Source organism: Poecilia reticulata, chromosome 19, assembly GCF_904066995.2.
Source record: "Poecilia reticulata chromosome 19, P_reticulata-male-v2, whole genome shotgun sequence".
Taxonomy (NCBI): Eukaryota; Metazoa; Chordata; class Actinopteri; order Cyprinodontiformes; family Poeciliidae; genus Poecilia; species Poecilia reticulata.
The window spans coordinates 19,856,215-19,875,373 of NC_088848.1; the positions used below are offsets into that span (position 1 = coordinate 19,856,215).

At 38.9% G+C, this 19,159-nt stretch overlaps 1 protein-coding gene across 2 annotated transcripts in view; it reads right to left on the minus strand.

The window, feature by feature from the left end:
* Positions 1-17,792, minus strand: part of uts2r (urotensin 2 receptor) — a 54,497-nt gene extending 36,705 nt beyond the window's left edge. Inside the window, exons 1-3 of one of the 2 annotated variants that reach the window (XM_008438001.3) lie at positions 15,975-17,792; positions 11,936-12,651; positions 9,795-10,173 (exon numbers count right to left, since the gene is read on the minus strand). In XM_008438001.3, coding sequence (XP_008436223.2) covers positions 9,795-10,173; positions 11,936-12,649 — 1,093 coding nt within the window. In that variant the 5' untranslated portion in view covers positions 12,650-12,651; positions 15,975-17,792. Of the gene's footprint in view, positions 1-9,794; positions 10,174-11,935; positions 12,668-15,974 lie in introns of both variants that reach the window. The other variant, XM_008438002.3, reaches the window with a different exon arrangement.
* Positions 17,793-19,159: the final 1,367 nt, after the last annotated feature.

Below are 19,159 nucleotides of genomic sequence, written 5' to 3' on the forward strand. Positions count from 1 at the left end.
GCTTGTAATGAAGAAGGGGGCATTTTACTGTGTTGTGGGGAGTAATGGTGGTAGGTTTTTCCCTTTGGGATAAATATTGATACAATGAGATCATCTTGTTGCTTATTCTGTCAAAACCAATTAACTTCACATACTCATTTGGATTTCTTGTGCATTTAACACACTGCATGCACATGCATGCAGTCATTTTGCTTGTTGTCTTTGGCTCTTACAACTAAATAATGTTAACAGCAAACACACCTGGATACATACCAGCTCCAGGGGAACACGAATTACTGCTAAGGTTTTAAATTTTACCCGTGATGTGTGTATCGCGCCGGTTCGGTGCTATGAAGCTTACAGGAAATTGCCCGCGCTGTAAACAACCATCCTCCATTGCCAAGACAGAAGTGCTGAGCCGAACAAGATGGCTGTTAATGTCAATTCAACATCTGGCCAACGCAAACTGAACGGCTTCATTCACTTCCTTTACTGCCGCTGCAGAAACGACAGGCAGGCAGCAATTCTAAAACAAAATCGATGTCAGTTTAAATTCTACTGAAGAAATCCAGCTTAACGGGAGAAACTGCAGACGGATCAATGAAGGGAGATGAGAATCGAGTGGAATTAGTTAGGTAGGAATAGAGGCTGCATAACTAATGAAACAGACAGAATCCAAACTAAAGACATCATGTTTAAATGCAAAAAATATAACACTTTGGACACGCCGACAAGATACACATTTTATTGGCGTTTTAGTTCATAGTGCAGCATAGTGCATAATTGCCTGTCATCAACAGCGAAGTGCAAACCAGGTTGTGCACCAAGTCTATAAATAGAAACTCGCGTCACAATGGAAGCATACCAGTCGTGACAGTACTTCACATACTGACAAGTAGCAGAAATATGGCTTTGTAACTGGAACATTTTACTTTAAAAAACAGCTGCGCATAAAAAAAGAAGCGATATTATTAAGCAGAAGTTGCTACAAGATGAATTTGGTAGCTTACAGAGTTGCAGTTATTGAGTTGTAAAGAGGAGAAGTTGTATGCTGTCATTAGGAGGGAGCTCCCAATGTGTCGGTGAGAAGCTGGAAAATTGGAGTTCTTGAACCTGCTAGAGGCAAAAGCCTTCAGGCAAAACCAGCAGCAACCAGCATGACAAACTCAAATTACTGACAGAAGTGGAGGCTGTCAAATTCCACTCCGACTATGGGCAACGGGCTTTGACGAAGAAAGAAACAAACATAAATCTGCTTCTGCTGCAGTGATGTTTGTGCTTTCACTAAGCGAAGTCAGCAGCAGTTATTGGGGTAAAAAGTTCTTTATTCTTCCAAAAACACACTTGTTATAAACCTTTTTCCAGAAACACAAAACTAAAACCCAGCCACCCGCAAGGAAGTGAAAGGAGCTAGTTCAAATAATAATAACTCTGATAAGGTCTTTGAAATGTGTAATTTCAAGTCTGAACAAAAACTAAATCTTAACATGACTGAGTGAAGACAAAATGTCTAAAAGTCATCGAATACGGTCGGGCAGGGCAGGAATAATATTGCTCGCCTGACTACAGGAGAACCAAATCCCACAGTGAGAAGCTTTTTATTAATATGCTTATCTTTTGGGGCGATGACTGTAGTCATTTTTTCTGTAATCGGTGGATTGCTGGTTCAGACAGATTGAAATCTCTAGAAAACCTTCAAAGTGAGGCTGTCGGGCTGTATCCTGATTAGATGCTGTTAAAGTTGTAAAAACAAGTCATTTTGGGGCGGGGAATGCGGTAGTCTGACACAGAACACAATGTGTCATTAACCCAGAAGTTACATCAACAAGCTGAGGTTATGGGTGGTGACGCAACCCCAGCAACAACGCAAGATAAGATAATTACAGGGCAGAGAGGGTGATAGACAAGGAGAGGTCTGACCACTACTGAAAGAGCATGTGCACCATCAAAGCTCTAAGGTTTAACCATGGATTGCTTCTTCTTATAATCAATCATTGTATTATTGTGTTATTGTTCCATGTCACCCATTGTGTGAGACATGTATGCACTGTTTGATTGTTGCTTTTCTCCCTGTGGGATGCTGTGAGTGCAGCGGGTTGAACAACAGGAACGTCCTTGCGTAACCAAGCCTTGAGTCATCAGTAAAACATTAAAGGAGAGAAATAGTTTTGTGATTTGTTGCCACATGAACAAAAACTCTGTTTTTTTTTTTAACTCAACAACACCCGAAGCACCTCGGCTGACTGCGTAAATGAAGAGGAACGGAGGATCTAAACGGAGCTTCCCTGGACAGCAGAGCTCCAGACTTCTATCCCTAAAGGTTTGCAGCTCTGTCTCTTGTCCAGAGGGTAAGTCTGCGCAACCTACGAAAAAAAGCTCATTACATTTGCCTGGAACCAGGATCTTGTTCTTTCGGTTGAAACACATTACTCATGGTCATATGTATAAGTCTGAAAATAAAAATGACTCAGGCAAAGATTAGCTCTATCTACCCATCTCTTGGTCCATCCTACCATCACAAGACGCCTACTGTAGTTGAACCACCTTAGGTAAAGACTTACTCCCAATATGAAAAGATCAATCCGCATGTTCTACTGTTACTACTGAAATAATCTATCAGTAAAAAGAGAACCACAAAACTCCATTGTTCAAATGAATACATTTTTACAGAATTAAATTATGAATATTTTGTTTAGTCCAGAACCAGCCGAGCCGAGATACGTCTTGAAAGTTGAAACCTGAACTGCCTGAGTCTTTAGGCCAATGGAGCCCAAATCAAGTCCTGGAGAGGTACCATGCTTCTTCAACAGACCAGACCTGAATCAAATATCTGAATTCCCTCTGCAGCAGCAGTCAGGCTCTAGACAGGTCTGGTATTCATTTGATTCAGGTGAGTTGTGGAAGGGAAGCATCTTAAAGCTGCAGGATAGTAGTTCTCGATAGCTGGGCTTGGACACTCCTGCTTTACGCTAAACAGCAAAAAAGGATATTTACATAACAGTACAATAAATTCTTAGATATATGTAAATGTAATCTTTAATAGAGAAACAACTGCATTGTTTGGGTTCATCTTTTGATTTCTTATTTGCTTTTTCTTACCAGCTCACAGGGATCTGACCTTTTCCTGAGAAGGAAGCTCCGCATTTACACCTGTAAAAATTACAGAAGCACTCTACTGTTAATGAATAATGCATAGGAGTAGAACAAATGCACTGCAAAAAGTCTGTATGTCTTAATTTATCTGCTTTCCCCTGGCAAGAGGGAACAGAAAAAAGTTCATTTAACACTGTATCAAGAAAGCATGATTCCGTTACGCTTCCTTGAAAATCCCCCCTTGGCTTTGCTGATTTATTTCCTCATTTTATCTACCAGGAAAGAGACAAGCGATCCGACTTGCCAGTGCAACAATGAATATGCGAGATCTATAGCTGTATTTTTAGAACGGGTCGAGAGAAGGAACTTATCAGAACCAAGCTGCTTGCACCGAGAGAATGTTATCTTATGTCTGTTCCTCGTGGATATAACACGGTACAACAAACCAATAGACAGACTTTGCCCACTTTTTGGGTGAGGTTTTTATTTTATAACACCATGAACACGGCACAAAGACTTGACTGAAACAATGTCCACATTCCGCCCAGCAGCTTCCTGGGACGCTTTGTCAAAGCCAAGAATAAATGTCGTAGTGCATCGGGAATATGAATGTTTTATATGAATGGAACAACTCCACTAGTCAAAGGGGTTATTTTTGTCTTTTGCCACTGTGGCAAAATACACACTCTGTTTAGAGTTAACAAGGTAATACATGTTTTCCAAAACATAAAAAAATAAATTCCTGGATCCTATAATTTCTCTTATTTCTCTCTCCAAGTTTCGAGCTCCCATAATAAATGTCAGCATGCGTTAGGTAACTCACGTGTTCCCTTCCAAGCAGCTGGCAAAGCGGTTAACATTTTATGCACTTCTACAAAATAAAAAGGCCTGCATTCTAAATATTTAGAGCATTAAAAGCGTGTGGCAACATATGTAGTAAAAGTTGTGCAGTGCCAAGCAACAGGACTCGGCATTCAACCGTCTCACATTTTTCCACTTTACTAATATACATTCTTAGACATTCTTCTGGGATATTACATGACAGACATTATGAAAACTCAATGTAATGACTGAATGATAAGAGTATTGGGGATAAATACATATCTGTGCTGTAATTGAACATTTTTATTGTTGAAAAATAAGCAGCTAGTTTTGGTCATCGCTAGCTATAAAGTTAGTTGCGTTGACTCTGAAGCACTAATCATAAACATTAGATGGCTAATGCTAAAGCGCTATACCAAAGTGGTATTTAGTGGAAGCTAATGCTAAAGCGCTAAATCCAACCACGTTAGTACACACTGTGTTATAACATAGTATATCGCCCTCCACAGGGTCAAATTTGTTATTGCACACCGACTTGTACGGTTTTGCTTCAAGAAGCGATTTTTTTTGGAACACACCCTTTCACTCGCGGTTTCAGTTTTATGAAGCTAACTAACTGATATTAATGTGTGGCGTCGGTCAGAAAGTACGCAGGACATCAGATTTTAAACTGTCCTACAGCGATGCATTCTGGGTACAGAAGGAACATCATTTGCTGAACTGCATCATGGGTGGAGAACGTGAGGAGAGGAAACGCAACATAAACAGTTTCATCCACTTCAAATAGGGGCGTGAATGTGAGCGAAAACAGTCGATACCCAAATCTTCAGCACAGATGTTGAACTTTATTCGACTGAAAGTTCACAATATGGCCAAGTGAATTAAAGCTCTAGAAATAATCTGGAAAAATTCATTTACCGGAAGCTAAGTGAGCTAAACATCTTCAAAGTTAGCAAAAGTGCTAAACAAAAACTTAATTAGAGGATTAGCGGAAGTGTACCCAGTACTCTGTCCAGTTCATTACCAATGTAGCTGCTCCGCTGTGTTGGTGTGTCCTGTGAGACGCTGGCATTTGAGGTTGTGATGTGAAAAATACGATAATGTTTGCAGGCGTTGTTTGTTGTCCTGCGACATCTTACTGTTGCTACAAAGCAAGACAAAAGAGGCTTCTTCTTCATTCAGCTGTTTTCATTAGGCACCCCAAACATCTGTCTCAATCCCACTTTGTTCTTGGCATCTTCTTCTGTGTCATCGACCTTCTGCACAATCTTCCTGAATGAATCTTTCTGATCCTCCTCCTTTCTTCCTCCCATGCATCCCTCTTGTCTAACATCCTTAGCAGAGTACATCTACTGTCACGCGTCTGCACATGTCCAACTCATCTCACCCAGACATCTCACACTTCATCTCGAACTGCTAAACCAGAGCTGTCCCTCTAATTTACTCATTTCTAATCCTGTCCATTTTGGTCACTTCCTGTGAAAAGTTAACCATCTTTTTAGCTCCTCCACCTCCAGGAAAGCTCACCTCTCTCCAAAGCATAACACCACCATGTAGCTACCCTTTCCTTTTTATTGTCGCAGCCATCCTTCTGTCACAAATCCTCCCTAACAAGCATCACTTCTCTTGTTTTTGGGAACTAGATGAGTTTCTCTACCTTCAGAAAACCTCTGCGTCTTCCTCAAAACATTCATCACGTTCACATACATGCACACATTCTGACTTGTCTCTGGTGCCTTTTTTCACTTTTGACCTAGAGCATACCTCCACATCTCCCGGCTCCCCTGCAACCTCGCTCTACTCTCACTAAAGAACACAATGTTCTCTGCAAACAACCCGTGGGGAGTCCTGCCTGACCCGATCCGTTCGGTGAGCCTGTCCATCACCACGGCAAACAAGACCGGGTTCACATTTGACCCCTCACCCCAAACCCGCAGAGTGTGTGAAAAGCCTTAAAAAGTTTTTTTGCTAAATTGTGGTAGAATAATGTTACAAAAGTAAAAAAAAAATAATAAAAAGAAATAACATATTTCTTTAACTTAAAACCTGAGGTCATTACAACCAGTATTTTCTTAAACAGTCACTGAAAGCAAAATCATTCTTAACTCTTACATGTTTGAAAGTTTTTCTTTCCTTCAAAAATATTAAATGAAAATTTGCCTATTCATGGATTGTTTTCCCCCCAATTTTTTTAAAATATACAACTTGGGAAGCTGAAATACAACATGACTTGACATGCTATTTGATGAAATTTGTAAAGCAGTCAATCCAAGAACGCCATTCATACTTTGAAAGATCTCCACTTTACCCTCTAGATCCTCCTCTGCTAAGTCGGTTTCCATTGTCCATATTAATGGGTTGTAAGGTACATTTGAACTATTAAAATAGGCAGCGACAAGCATATTTGGAAAAATAAAATCTCATATCAGGCACTTTTTGTAAGTATTTTGTATAATCTTGGAATCTTTCAATATTTATCTTGACTTAAGAAGAGATTGACCACAACTTAGATGGCTAATTAAAAAGACTGATGTTGTGTCTGGTCAATAACTTCTGCACTGAACTGAGCATATGTTCTGCTTCATTATCTTTGAAAAAAATAACAGTGACAACCTCTTTTTTTATCTACTACTATGATCCATGATGCCTCACATTTTAATGTGGCAAAGTGTCTGATCATCACACCATACTTTACAGAGGAAAGTTTTCCTCATCTTCATCCTGTTTCATGTTAGGCTCATCTTTGGTATTAGTGGTCAAAAAAATAAATCTTAATCTCAATGTTTTGCAAATAGCAGCATTAAAACAGCCCTTTGAGACTGACATGCCTTTCTGCTATAGGACGCAAATCAATGCAGAAATATTAATAATATCAATACTAAATTGGTATTGAGCTCAATATTATAGTTTCGGATTCCATATTATTGAAATTGGATTTTATTTTTGTATTGTAGTTTCTCAACCATAAAAAATAATTCTCTGTACTTTGTTTAGAAAAAAATGCACACAAACCATGTTAATATGTTATTAAAGTATTTTGTAGACACCTATAAACTTCTGTCAAAAGTTTCAACAAAATAATTCACATTAAAACCAAGTTCAAAAGGTTGAAGATATATCAAGTATCAGTATCAGTATTGGTATTGGCGATACAGGCAACCGATACGTTGTGTTTACAGCATATTGATTCACTACCAAAATATGCAGGATCACACACCTCTAGTAGGAAGATGTGGATCCAGGAGCAGAGTGGCTCAACAGGAGCAAAGAAACTTTTGAAGGTTTGACAAACCAGTATAGGCATGAGTCAGTTTCTTTGCTTCTCCCCTAACACAACCCCAGTCAGAATCACAGCAGATGTGTTTGGAGTTTATTAAACCAACAAACCTTGCATAAACAGAGTGTGTGTGTTTAGCTGCTAAAACTAAGTATGGTGTGAAGTATATGAGGTGTTTTACAAGGAAACCCATGGTAAAGTTGAGGCGAGAAACAAAAAACAAGAAACAGTAAAAATACTTAAACTGCTATTAAATGGATTATGTCTCTTTATAATATTACACCACATATTGGAGGAAAAGCAGATGACGAAAACGCTTATTGGCCTTACTGACCATTAACCTACATGGTGACTGCTGATGATGTAACTTTATTTCCATCTCACAGGAACAGACAGTACAGCGCTTTGTGTTTCCGAGAATAAGACAAGCTACGGAAATGTTTCACAATGTGTTTCAAATAATCTAGAAGTGCAGAACATTTAAGTCAAAGCCTGACTTGTTTAATTCTGTCTTGGTGGAACTGCACATCTGCTGAACTCATTCTATGAACCACTTCTCAGTGAAATGCTGGGGAAAACGTTAAACACTTGATAGAGGAATGTTGTTGTGATGACTTGATGAAGGTGGAGTGTCAGACCAGGAGCTTCTTAAAAGGGCAGTATTATGTTAAGTCGACTGTTTTTTACTTTTACATCATGTTATAATGTCATTCCCGCATCAAAAACATACGTGGAGTGTTGCCTTGATTCTTTCATGTATGTTTGAGAAATCTTAATCTCCCATGGCAACCATTCAGCTGTGTAAAACACCTGGAAGGACCTAGCTCCGCCTTCGAGAACGAAGTTCCTAAGTCTTGTTAGATATATACAGCATTTTTATAACAATTGAAAGTAACAGTTACTTGACTGTGCCATAAAATGACACTATGTACTTGTAAAATGCATAATACTGCCCCTTTAAATTTGTCCCATCTGCAGCGTGTTTCTGTGTCGTCCTCCATGCTCTTGTGAGTTATGGTTGCTGTGACTTATTGACTTCCTGAAGGATAATAAAGCAGGCAGCATGAGCAGAAACTACAACAAACGAAGCTAACAAAGAAACACCATACTCTAAATCTGATTACAAGCTTTGGATTTGTTCTTCTGTTTTCCTCCCTGTGTGACGAGAGCTGTAATATTCTGCTTTATCCATTGGGACTTAGTTCTGATCAAACTTCTGAGTTGATATTTCATCACCTATGTAGCAGATATTACCTGCAGCAGAATCAAATCAGACCCTGCACTGAACTGCAGCTGCTTTTTCTTTTTTTTTCTGTTTCTCAGCTCCACCTGTACAGACATTACTTTTGTGTTCCCTCCATTTCCCATCAATCTGCTGTTCGTCACCCTGCATTCCCTGTCGGGAACCTTTGTGCCCTACATCTAAAGCCCTTTAATGCATGCATGACTCATAACCGGCGGGCACATGAACAAATATAGAAATTGTTTTTCCAACCCTGGAAGTGGGGCACCTAGAGTTAAAAGGAAGCTAAAATAATCCTTCATCTTTGGAAAAAAGTAGTCCCAAAATGCCCCATTTTGGTAACTGTCGAGAATCTCACCAACACACTAACTTTGTCAAGACAGTAGCGTTAAGAAATATGTCTTTCCTTTCAAGGAGTTTTCATATAGTCATAAATAGTATCATACCTGCATCTGCCAGCAGTCAAAACTGGACAGGTTTGAAAAAGTCAGGACAAAATACAACAGGGGAGTTTAGCAACACAATCTCAAACTTTTACTAAGGAATTAATAATATATTTGTTTTCACGCGTGGTCAGTTTTTTTCTCCATTTCCTTAATCAAATGACGTGAACACTGTTTACAGCTAAGCAGTTTACGCTGAAACACTGTGCGCAGTCATAAAAACGTAGAAATGGATCAATAAATCGATCTTTGTGCGGATTGGTGCGCTGGCTGTTTGCTGTGAGATCCACTTGAGTTCCTCGAATTGAAATACACCCGAGTGTGTGTGGGACTTTACCCTGAACTGAGACTTTTTATTGGATGTTGCAGGTATGAAGTACAAATATTCATTTTCATTTAGAACATCCAAAAAGACAATAAAAGAATCTTGACAATTACATCACAAAGACTAATATCTCAGCAGATTTCCGTGGACATTTTGCTACTGTTTTCATGGTCCACTGTTACTATTCTCCTGAGATGGATGCTGATGGATCCAGATTCCAACTTGAATAATGCATGTCTAATTTCATCGGTGAAATGTTAAACATAATGGTTTCTTGCAATTTAATTAAGTCACCAGAAGCAAATCCAATAAGCTTCTGGATTGTGAGAGCTTCATCGTGATCCATGAAGTGTTCATTCTGTGAAATGCTCTTAAGATGATGCAAGTGTTTAGTCTTCAAATGGACAGTTTTATCAATGCATTCTGTCAGAACCGGCCCTTCAAGAACATTCAGATTATTGGTCTGGACCAAAACGAAATTGAGTTTGACAGCCCTAGACTAAAGCATCAGGTTGCTGCCAGGGTTTCATTGTTGAAAGATATTGATGTTGAAAGTGGGCGATATATATACACACATTACACTAATTCAAGCCAGAAGAAGGCTGCTCCTACCGCACAGGCTGCTGCTGTGAGCGCGCAGGGAAACCGTGTGTGTGAGCATGAAGCTCTCGGTGCACTGCTGACTGCTGGCGGACGGCGACCTGCGGGGCGACCGCTGGAAACGGTTCCGTCTGTTGAAGTAGCTGCCGGCCGACCACGACTTCTTGTGCTTCCTCAGGTACTCCTTGTAGTTCTTGGTGAGCAGCGTGTAGAGGAACGGGTTGATGCAGCTGTTGGAGTACGTCAGACATGTGGTCAGGTAGTTGATGTTGCGCTGGACTTTGGCGGAGAGGGGCAAGGAGGGGCAGAACTGGTTGAGCAGCTGCCAGATCCAAAAGGGCAAGAAGCACGCCCAGAAGAGGAGCACGATGGTGAAGATCAGGTACAGCACCTAGGGGAACACGGGAAATGAAGATTTCAGCAATACCATACAACCACAAATTAGTGTTAGAATTATTTGTGGTTGAAAAGAAAAGTCTTTAGTTATTCATTATTCCCCCCTTCACTCAAATCATGTGGTGGGAGACAGAAGGACTCTGACCAGAAATAGACTGGGGATACAAAGAAGCCCTGGACATCAGCTGCAATTTTATGGTCCATTAACTGTTTAATTGCGCAATTTGAGATTTCTAAAATCAATTCGCTTCATGGAAACACGGCAAAAAACCCCAAAAAACTCTACCTTCTTGATAAAAAGTTCGGTGAACAATATATTATGGCCGTTTCAAAATTGGTTTATTTGACACAGTTTATTTTACTGCTCCCAACCAACTCCATGACTTTTTCTCACTTCTTGTTGTCAGTTTTTTCTGCACAATTTTAATTATTTTTTGAAAATGTTTTATTTATTGTATCAGGATAAAGATTGAGATTAAAAAACATCTTTTAAGGGAGTCCTGGCTAAGAGACAGAAACAAATACAACATAGAAAGTAACACCGTTTAAAGAAAATGACAATCAATAAAAAAAACACAAAACAAAAACAGATACATGTAATTAAATCTGCCTCAAGAACTTGTAGTTTGGATGTAAAAGCACTTCAGTCAATCTCAAAGTTTCTTGCAGTAAGTTCAAGGAAAAGAGAGCAGAGTGAATGAAAGCCTTGGTACCCAACTGAGCAAAAAGGTGCAGCAGCTAGAAGAACACATTTATCCATGCACATCTTGTATATTCTTCACTAAATGAATGTACAGATGTACTCAGTTGCACATGCCTCTTAATGTGAGTATGTTACTTTTTTTAATAACTGAAAAAACATTATTAGGCTCTTAGTTGCTTCCCTTAATGCTCTCCTTGCTTCCTGCTTAAATGACCTCCTCCTCATTTGGGTGGATGAACATACCTTGGCAGCTTTTGCAGTTGCTCCGGTCATTTTATGGTTTCGTTTCATAACCAAAGCTTGCCTTAAAACGTTACAACCGTCCGCCATGTTCCTCGATCGTCGTCATGCTGGTTGTTCACTAATGTCCTCTAACGAACCTTGAGTACTTCGTTTTGTTTAAGGGCACCGGATTATGAAAGGGATGAGTTAAATATATGCCAAACTTTTAAGATTGTTCATTATTTATAATGTACAACGGATTATTGGAGAAACTTGAAGGGAAAAAATGACTAGAATAAAGTCGTAATATCACAGGAATAAAGTTATAGTTTTACAAGAATTAATATTCAGTTCAAATTCAAAAATGGTTTATTGATGCCAAAGGAAAATGAAATGTTGTTATAACCCATATTAATTCAAAGTCTTCAGTGTTACTGCAGAGTAACACTGGAAGACCTCATGGAGCGGTCATGTAAGTCAAATAAAATTAAATACAATCAAATGAGAAACAATAATTTGTGATTAAACTCATAGTATTATGAGAATGCAGTTATATTGCAACTTAATTCACATAATCCCATGACTTTATTCTCAAAATGTTATGACTTTATTCTCATACGAGTCTATTCTCGTAAAATGTATTCACATTTATTCTTGGAATGTTATTTTTGTATTTTTAATATGTTCTTAGAATGGTCCTAACACTCCGTCATAATATGGTGATCTGTAACCCTAAATCAAAATAAAATATATCGAAGTTTGATGTAAGTTGTAGTTAGGCAAGGTGTGCTTTTGCAAAGCACTCAAAGCAGATCATTTGCTAAGTACTAACCTTTTGATTAGGTAGCTTCTTGGTCTGCTTGAAGCTTTTTGTTTGCGATATCCAGTAAGTCCGTGCTAGCTGGATGTAGAGATACCCGATGATCAGGCCCGGAGCAACGATACTCGTGCAGAACAGAAAAGAGATGTAAATCTTGTAAGACTGCTGGGATAAAGTGGACTGGCACATTGCCTTCTTTCTAGCTGTTGTAAGCTGAATGGTCACAATCATAGGCAGGGTGAGGATTAGAGAGGCTACCCAGACCAGCACCGCGATAGCCTTCCGGTAACTTTTAGACCGCTTGACCGTGTCCAGGGGCTTGAGCACCGCAAAGTATCGCTCCGTGCTCATGACGGTCAGCGTGAAGATGCTGGCATGCATGGTCAGGAAATCCATGCTGATCAGTATCCGACACCCCACGTCCCCGAAGTACCAGCCCTTCAGGAAGTAAGTGGACACCACAAAGGGGGTAGTGAGAAGATACAGCAGATCTGCCAGAGCTAGGTTTATGATGTAGATGTACATGGACGCCGCGGTCCTCATGGAGTGGCACATGACCACCAGGGTGTAAATGTTCCCCGAGACGCCGACGAAGCACATGATGGACAGGATGGTGCCCATGGTGATGGTAGCGGCGGCGTCCTGGTGAGAGCTCACGGGTGGGACGGTGGCATTGGCGCCCCTTTCCACCAGGATTCCTACGGGCTCCATGGATGCCGTCGTCATTCCTGGATGTGGGAGAAACTGTGAAGAATCATATTCATAATCATATTTACTCAGCAGTTCTTGTTTTAGATCAGCCAGCATTGGCAAAATTATTGCTGTTTTCCAAACGGCTGGATAATGAAGACAGTATCTAAAGTGTATGACTTTGGTCAAATATTTCAAGCATCCCTTCCACAAACGCCTCATAATTGTTTGCTGAAATTTTGGCCAATTCTTCCTGACAGAGCTGCTTTTACTGAAGGCTAGGCTTGTTTTCCATTAAGAAAATTTGTTTTTAAAATTTCAATTTGCACAATTCTATGACTAAAGGTAACATTTTCTAGCTGGTATCTTTGTATGCAGCATCAATATGTTCACATAATGTTCTTTCCTTTTGATGGGATCTATATTGTGAAGTGCACCAGACCCTCCTGCAGCAAAAACCCTCCACACATTACCATCACTGCCATACGTGACAGTTGGGATGGGGTTCGCAGTATTGCAAGCGTCCCCTTTTTTTTCTTTCAGATGTGACAATGTTCATTACGACCAACAGACGCCAAAAACATACTTCTGTTTTTGGTGTAAAATGTTTGTTTAAAAACCAGGTTTGTCTCTGGACTGTGGAAGCTGTCTCCTGGCTAAATGGTTTGGTGGCGTCATTTTTTTTCTTCTCTTCATTTCTTTTTTTTTTTTTTCCATATTTGAAGAGATGGAATTTGTACCAAAAGATGAACCAGACTTGTACATGTCTGCAGTTGTCTTCCAGAAGTTTTGGTTAAGTTTGCCATGATGTCACACAAGGAAGTGAAGTCTTTGATTTGTTGCCTTTAAGAGTTTTCACACGTGTGCCTCCAATAAAGACAAATATTGCAGTTGAACCAGATCAGAAAGGAACATTCTGAAACTATATCAGTTTATATATTCAGTCTGATAAATCCGGCATTTAGTAAATATAGCCAACTTTGGTCCTCTTGGCTTTCCCTGCAACAGGAAAGGTTCGGTCTGATTCACTGTCAGTGACAGATGTACATCTGGTTTCAATACTCAATGCCTCTTAGTCATCTTACATAAATAGTGGAGAACATTATTGGCAAATATTCTGACAGTCTTGTTCTCTATTTTGGAACAGAAAAAGCCATTAGGCATTGAATAGATAAGCTTGCTTTATATGCAAAACATCTTGTCTGCACTCCGTTTTCACTTCTCATGTAGTTCATCTTTATCTTTCGTTTCAGAGAACTTGGAGTCAAAAAAATCCTTTGCTTGTATTTTTTTTGTGTGCAATTATAAACAAAGCTGTAAAAAATAGCACACAATTCATTACAGTTTGCTTGACACTTATTTAAATATTTAAAAAATATATATCCTTGAATGTTCCAGATTAAGAAAGGAGCCCGCCCTTGAAACGTTGACATTACTAATTAAGTGAGATTCTGAAAGAGTGGGTCCTGAATATCTGTCATATCCTCAGCGGGACCTAAATGAAGTGGTTCACACTGGAGGGATGTTTGTTTTCTTTAACTGAACAATTTGTTTGCATTTAATATTTATCTAACGGCTGTATTCATGGCACTGTTTTATCAAACCAGTGGATAGAAGAAGTCTGCACACCTGCGCTGAACTGCAAGGATTTTATGACATAAAAAAAGACACTTTTCTCAAAATGTATTTATGAAATGAGAAGACTAAAGAGGTTAGCAGGGGGAGTAATGAAGGAACTGCAGGAATTTGTGTTCTACATGTGGCAGCAATGCCCTGTTGTCTCTGAAATTCTCGACCAAGTTTAACGACAAACGAATATTTCCAAAGGATCCTTCTATGTTTGGTGAAATTTTGGCCACAATTCTAGAAGTTTGGGTTGGCACAAAATAACATGACCAAACGAACACAGCACACAAAGGGAACATCACGGTTTAGGATGACTTTTTCTTCAGACAAACTAGACTTTTAGTGAAGGGAGGCCAAGTTTCTGTTTCAGTCAGTTTGGGCCCAAAGCGGCAGGTGTTAGAAAACTGTAGATGAAGAGAGATTTTACTTCCAGCATCACAGTTCAAAGTTCAAAACCTTCATCCAACAGAGGAATGATTTCACTAGACCAGGTTCATTAAATCTAATTTCTGGTCTTTAAGTTTTAAACTATAAGGTTTTTTGTTTTGTTTTGTTGTTTTTTTTACATATTTTTCCACAAATGTCAACATCCCACAGAAAAAAATCTATCTATTCTATTTCTACACTTTTTAAAATCCAAAAAACAGAAAAAGAAAAAAACATTGTTTCTTTAAAAATAACAACAAAATTCCTTCCAATTTATCGTTTTTCCAAAAGGTTTTGTTCCATTTGTGGCTCTCAACAAGTTTTCTTTCACTGGACTGAGGGCGAAATTTTATCTTTGGATTGTAAAAATATATATCCATGAATATATATATTCAAGGACCCATGTTCTAGTGTCCAGAGGGCCACATTAAACCTTATGGCGGGCCGGATTTGGCCCCTGAATCTTGAGTTTGAAACACGTGATGAAGTTGTTCTGTAAGCTCTTGACTTTTTATATATTTTTCTCAAAATACCTTTTGAATTTCCTCCTAACATCACAACATTGAAACACAACAGCTAACAGGCTAATAAACCAACATACCTTTTCACAGGACAGCTGTGGTACGTGACTATTTACCAGCTTCTTTTCATCACTTAACTTGAGTTGAAGATTTTTTAATGAGACTTAAATCTGAGTTTGAGTTTCAGACCTTTAGCAACAGACGTGCTACTCCAGAGGCTCCATGTTTTCTGTTTCTAGCTCTAACTGCAATGTTGCCAGAGTACCAAAACCTTACAGACTGAATGGCAACCTCTTTTACTTACTTTAGATCTATGTTGCTTTTTGAGATCCTTTAGCCTACTTCATGTTGTCAGACAGGCTCTATTTAAGAGATTTGAATCTACAGGCTTGGCACTAATCACGTCTGGTTGTGGATAAATAAATTGAACTGGGATATAGTAAATATCAGTTCATTCATGACTGTGCCTTTCCACACAGGTTGGTTTAGACAGAAAATGTCCTCAAAAAGTCATCTTTTGACAACTAGTCATTGTATTTATCGGATTTTATACCTTCCCTCACATTTTAACATTTAAATTTGACAAAAGCATAAAAAGTAGAAGAAATCTGAAGAGGAACAAATACATTCAGTTCTCTTTGTGACTGAAACAGTAGCAGAAAGCCGTCAGTATGGCGTCACACCACTGTGTAATAGACTAATCGTGTTCCCACTACTTCATACTTATACAGATGTGAAACAGGACAACCTGTCTGCAAACTGACAAGCCAACATCAATCACTCATTACCTGGACTGAATTGGAGGAAGAGCTTCAGTAGGCAGCTGCAGTTCCATCAGCCATGCCGCATCCCAAACTTTCCACTTGCTGGAAAAAATCTCCCACCGTGAAAATGCCCGCACATCCCATCAGAAATGGCTGAAAAATTAAACACAAATCTTTTTCCAGAAGTCTCTCTCAAAACAAACACTCCTCCTCTGATGACATAAGTGTTTTACGCTGGTTGCAGAGTGGAAAGTTATCTTCCAATTCCTCCGTCCATCGCTCCTCTGTTGCGTCCAGACGCCTAAAGTCACCTCAGCAGCTGTGAAATCCAGCTCAGAGAAAAAAAACATAGGGGGGGGAAAAAGTACTTGAAGACACAGAGATGGGAAGAGAAAAAACCGTCAATGAAATGATGCTTAGTGGGAATTACGGAAAGCGTCAGCTGCTTTCGGAGACTCCTGTCTTTGACTGAGGACGAGTAACGGAGAAAAGGGAGAGAGAGAGAGACAGAGCGTGTGTGTGTGTCAGAGGTAGAGAGGCGAGAGAGAAGAGCATGCTTTTAGCGCGACGCTCTCACTCACAAGCCCCAAGTGGGGGAGAGGAGGCAACAGGGGGAGGTATGCAGGAAATGCGCTCTGCTCCCAGCTCCAGCCCCAGTGCCATCTATCTCCAGGCAGCAGCGGACCGCAGTGCCACTCGCCGGGATTTAACGCTGACAGAGCAGCCCTGGGGACACCTGCAGTAAAAAATATATACTTATATATATCATGCTAAAAAAAAAAAAAATCAACCTGCAGTGCCCCTAACCCACAAACACACACACACGATTTTTTGGAATACGTTCATGTTTTTTTTGGTATCTGGAAAACGAGCCGTTTCAAAAACAGAATGCGACGTCGCAAACAAGGTTGTTATGTAACACTGAGGAAATCTGAAAATCAGAAAACATTTCAGTTAACCAAGATCAATTGAAACGGGGAAGAACTGGAACTTGGTGGAAATGTACCATACGTTTATAAAACCAACAAATGAAAACATACTCAGAAATACTGCGCCGTCAGCGTGTAGAGCTTAAACTGTGTATGGGAGACAAAATACAGATTTGCACAATTTTTCTTATTGGTTTTATTCAAATTTTTCCTTTGTACATTTTCCTTTTATGGAAAGGAAGGAGCCTGAATTTCTTCACATGTGACGCAAAGACTTTTACTGAAAATGAACTGATCACAGAAACATGCAGAGAACACTTTGTGACTTCCTGAAGCCAAATTTGATGCAACAGAGCCCAGGTAAAACAAATAAATCACCTCCAGCTGTGTGGAGGAGCAAAACCAGGTCTGCTTCGGCCTGGAGCTCAGCTGGCTCGGTTAGAAACAGCTGAGAGGAACTGGCACCATTTCTAAGACATATTAAAACTACCGGTGATTTATTCAATCAAAGGTGTTTCAAGAAGCAAACCGTACCGAGGAAACCGAGAGCAGACTGTACCTGATAGAAATATGCATTTGTTTTGTGACAGTTTGCAGTCATTTGTGAGGTTTCTACACAGGTTTATGTGTTTCCCATTTCCATTTCCATGACAACGGCATTCAATTAGAGCAAAAAGTTTAAACAATATCTTCATACGTAGATTGTTGGTTATTTCAGGGTCCTGTTTTGGGAGTTTTTAAACAACGAAGTCATACAAACAACATCCTTTTTCCTGGATTGTCTAATTGCAGATATGTTTATGGGAGTTTCCGTCACACTTGTGTGGTAATGTACTTTCCAGTAAACAGATATTTTAAAGGTTTTTGCCTACGTGTTCTGAGACACATTCTTAGAGTTGTAGTGTTTCTCATATCAGGGCTTAATAAAAAATGTGTTTACTAGGTTTTAATTTATATATGTTTTTTTATTTTAATTGACGACAATGAGAATTGTTGTCAATTTTAAGAACATGCTTTTTGCCCGGCTCAATAATGTTTTTTATTGATTAAAAAGGAGGAAAAAGGAAACCAAAAATTCAAAGAAGGGAGAACAAAAACCCAACTAAGGTTGTTTTTCAGTCTTGTATTTCCCACGTCGTTTTAGGGCCGTTGTAGATAGAAAATAAAAAGAGGAGGAGCACATTTTTACCCAAAAACTAGAAAGAAAGAAAAAGAAATTTTCTAAGAAAAAAACTAACAAGGAAATTTGAAGAGATTAAAAGGTCAAAAATTTGCTAGAAACAAAAATCCAAAATTTTCTAGAAATAAAAGTGGAAAGTTTTGCAATTCAAAAGCCGAAAATCTAAGAAAAACTCAGACATTTAATAGAAAAATTCTAAATTCCTGAGTTTTGTAAGCTGAAATTGTTGAGTTTTTAAACCACCAAATTTCCTTTTTTTTTTTTTTTAGCAAATTTTAAAGTTTTATCTAATAAATTTTCAACTTTTCAAACTCAGAAATGTTCCCCAAAATTTTAAGTTTTTTGGCAGAAATCTACTCCTCTTTTTTTCTATCTACAATGGCCCTAATACTCTGTCATATGTATTGTATGTTGGCATAATAAACTTTTACATTTTTTATAGATATTGTGTGTGGCAACATGAGTGCTGGATTAGTTTTGCAATGAGGCCACCATTTTGATTTATTGGCTTTTTTATGATTATGGATTATTATAAGCTAAAGTAATCAAAAAAAAATTTTCTATTAAATTTTACCTACATAGTGCCAATTCACAACAACAGTCCATCTGAGGACACATTTAAATGATTTTAGAAGTTTGTATTGTGAAAAACACCAAAGTTAAACTAGGATGAACTTTCTTTTAACCACGACTCTTGGTCAAATTGTGAGTTTAACTGCAACAGCTTGAAAGAGAAAATGAAGAGTAAAAGTCATTACTGGTCCTCTGAACATTTCACTTCCAGCACTCCAAGTTAGATATGATTTTTAGCTGCCAATTTCAGTGGAGAGAATGAATTTAACAGCGAGACGGAACTGGTAAAAATCACCTTTTAAAGGAGAAAAAAAAGCATATTTCTAACTGAGTTCTTGTGCTAAAGTCAGAGCAAAGTGCAATAAAACGAAGTGCTAGGCGACAACTGAGACAGCAGGAGTGGAGGTTTTTTCAGAAAGATAGATGAATTATGCTCTGGGAGCACAGCTTCTATCGATAAAAGCCAAAATCCTGTAATTTCACAGAGCAAAAGTTTGAGAGAAATCATACCAATTTTGATGTACAAT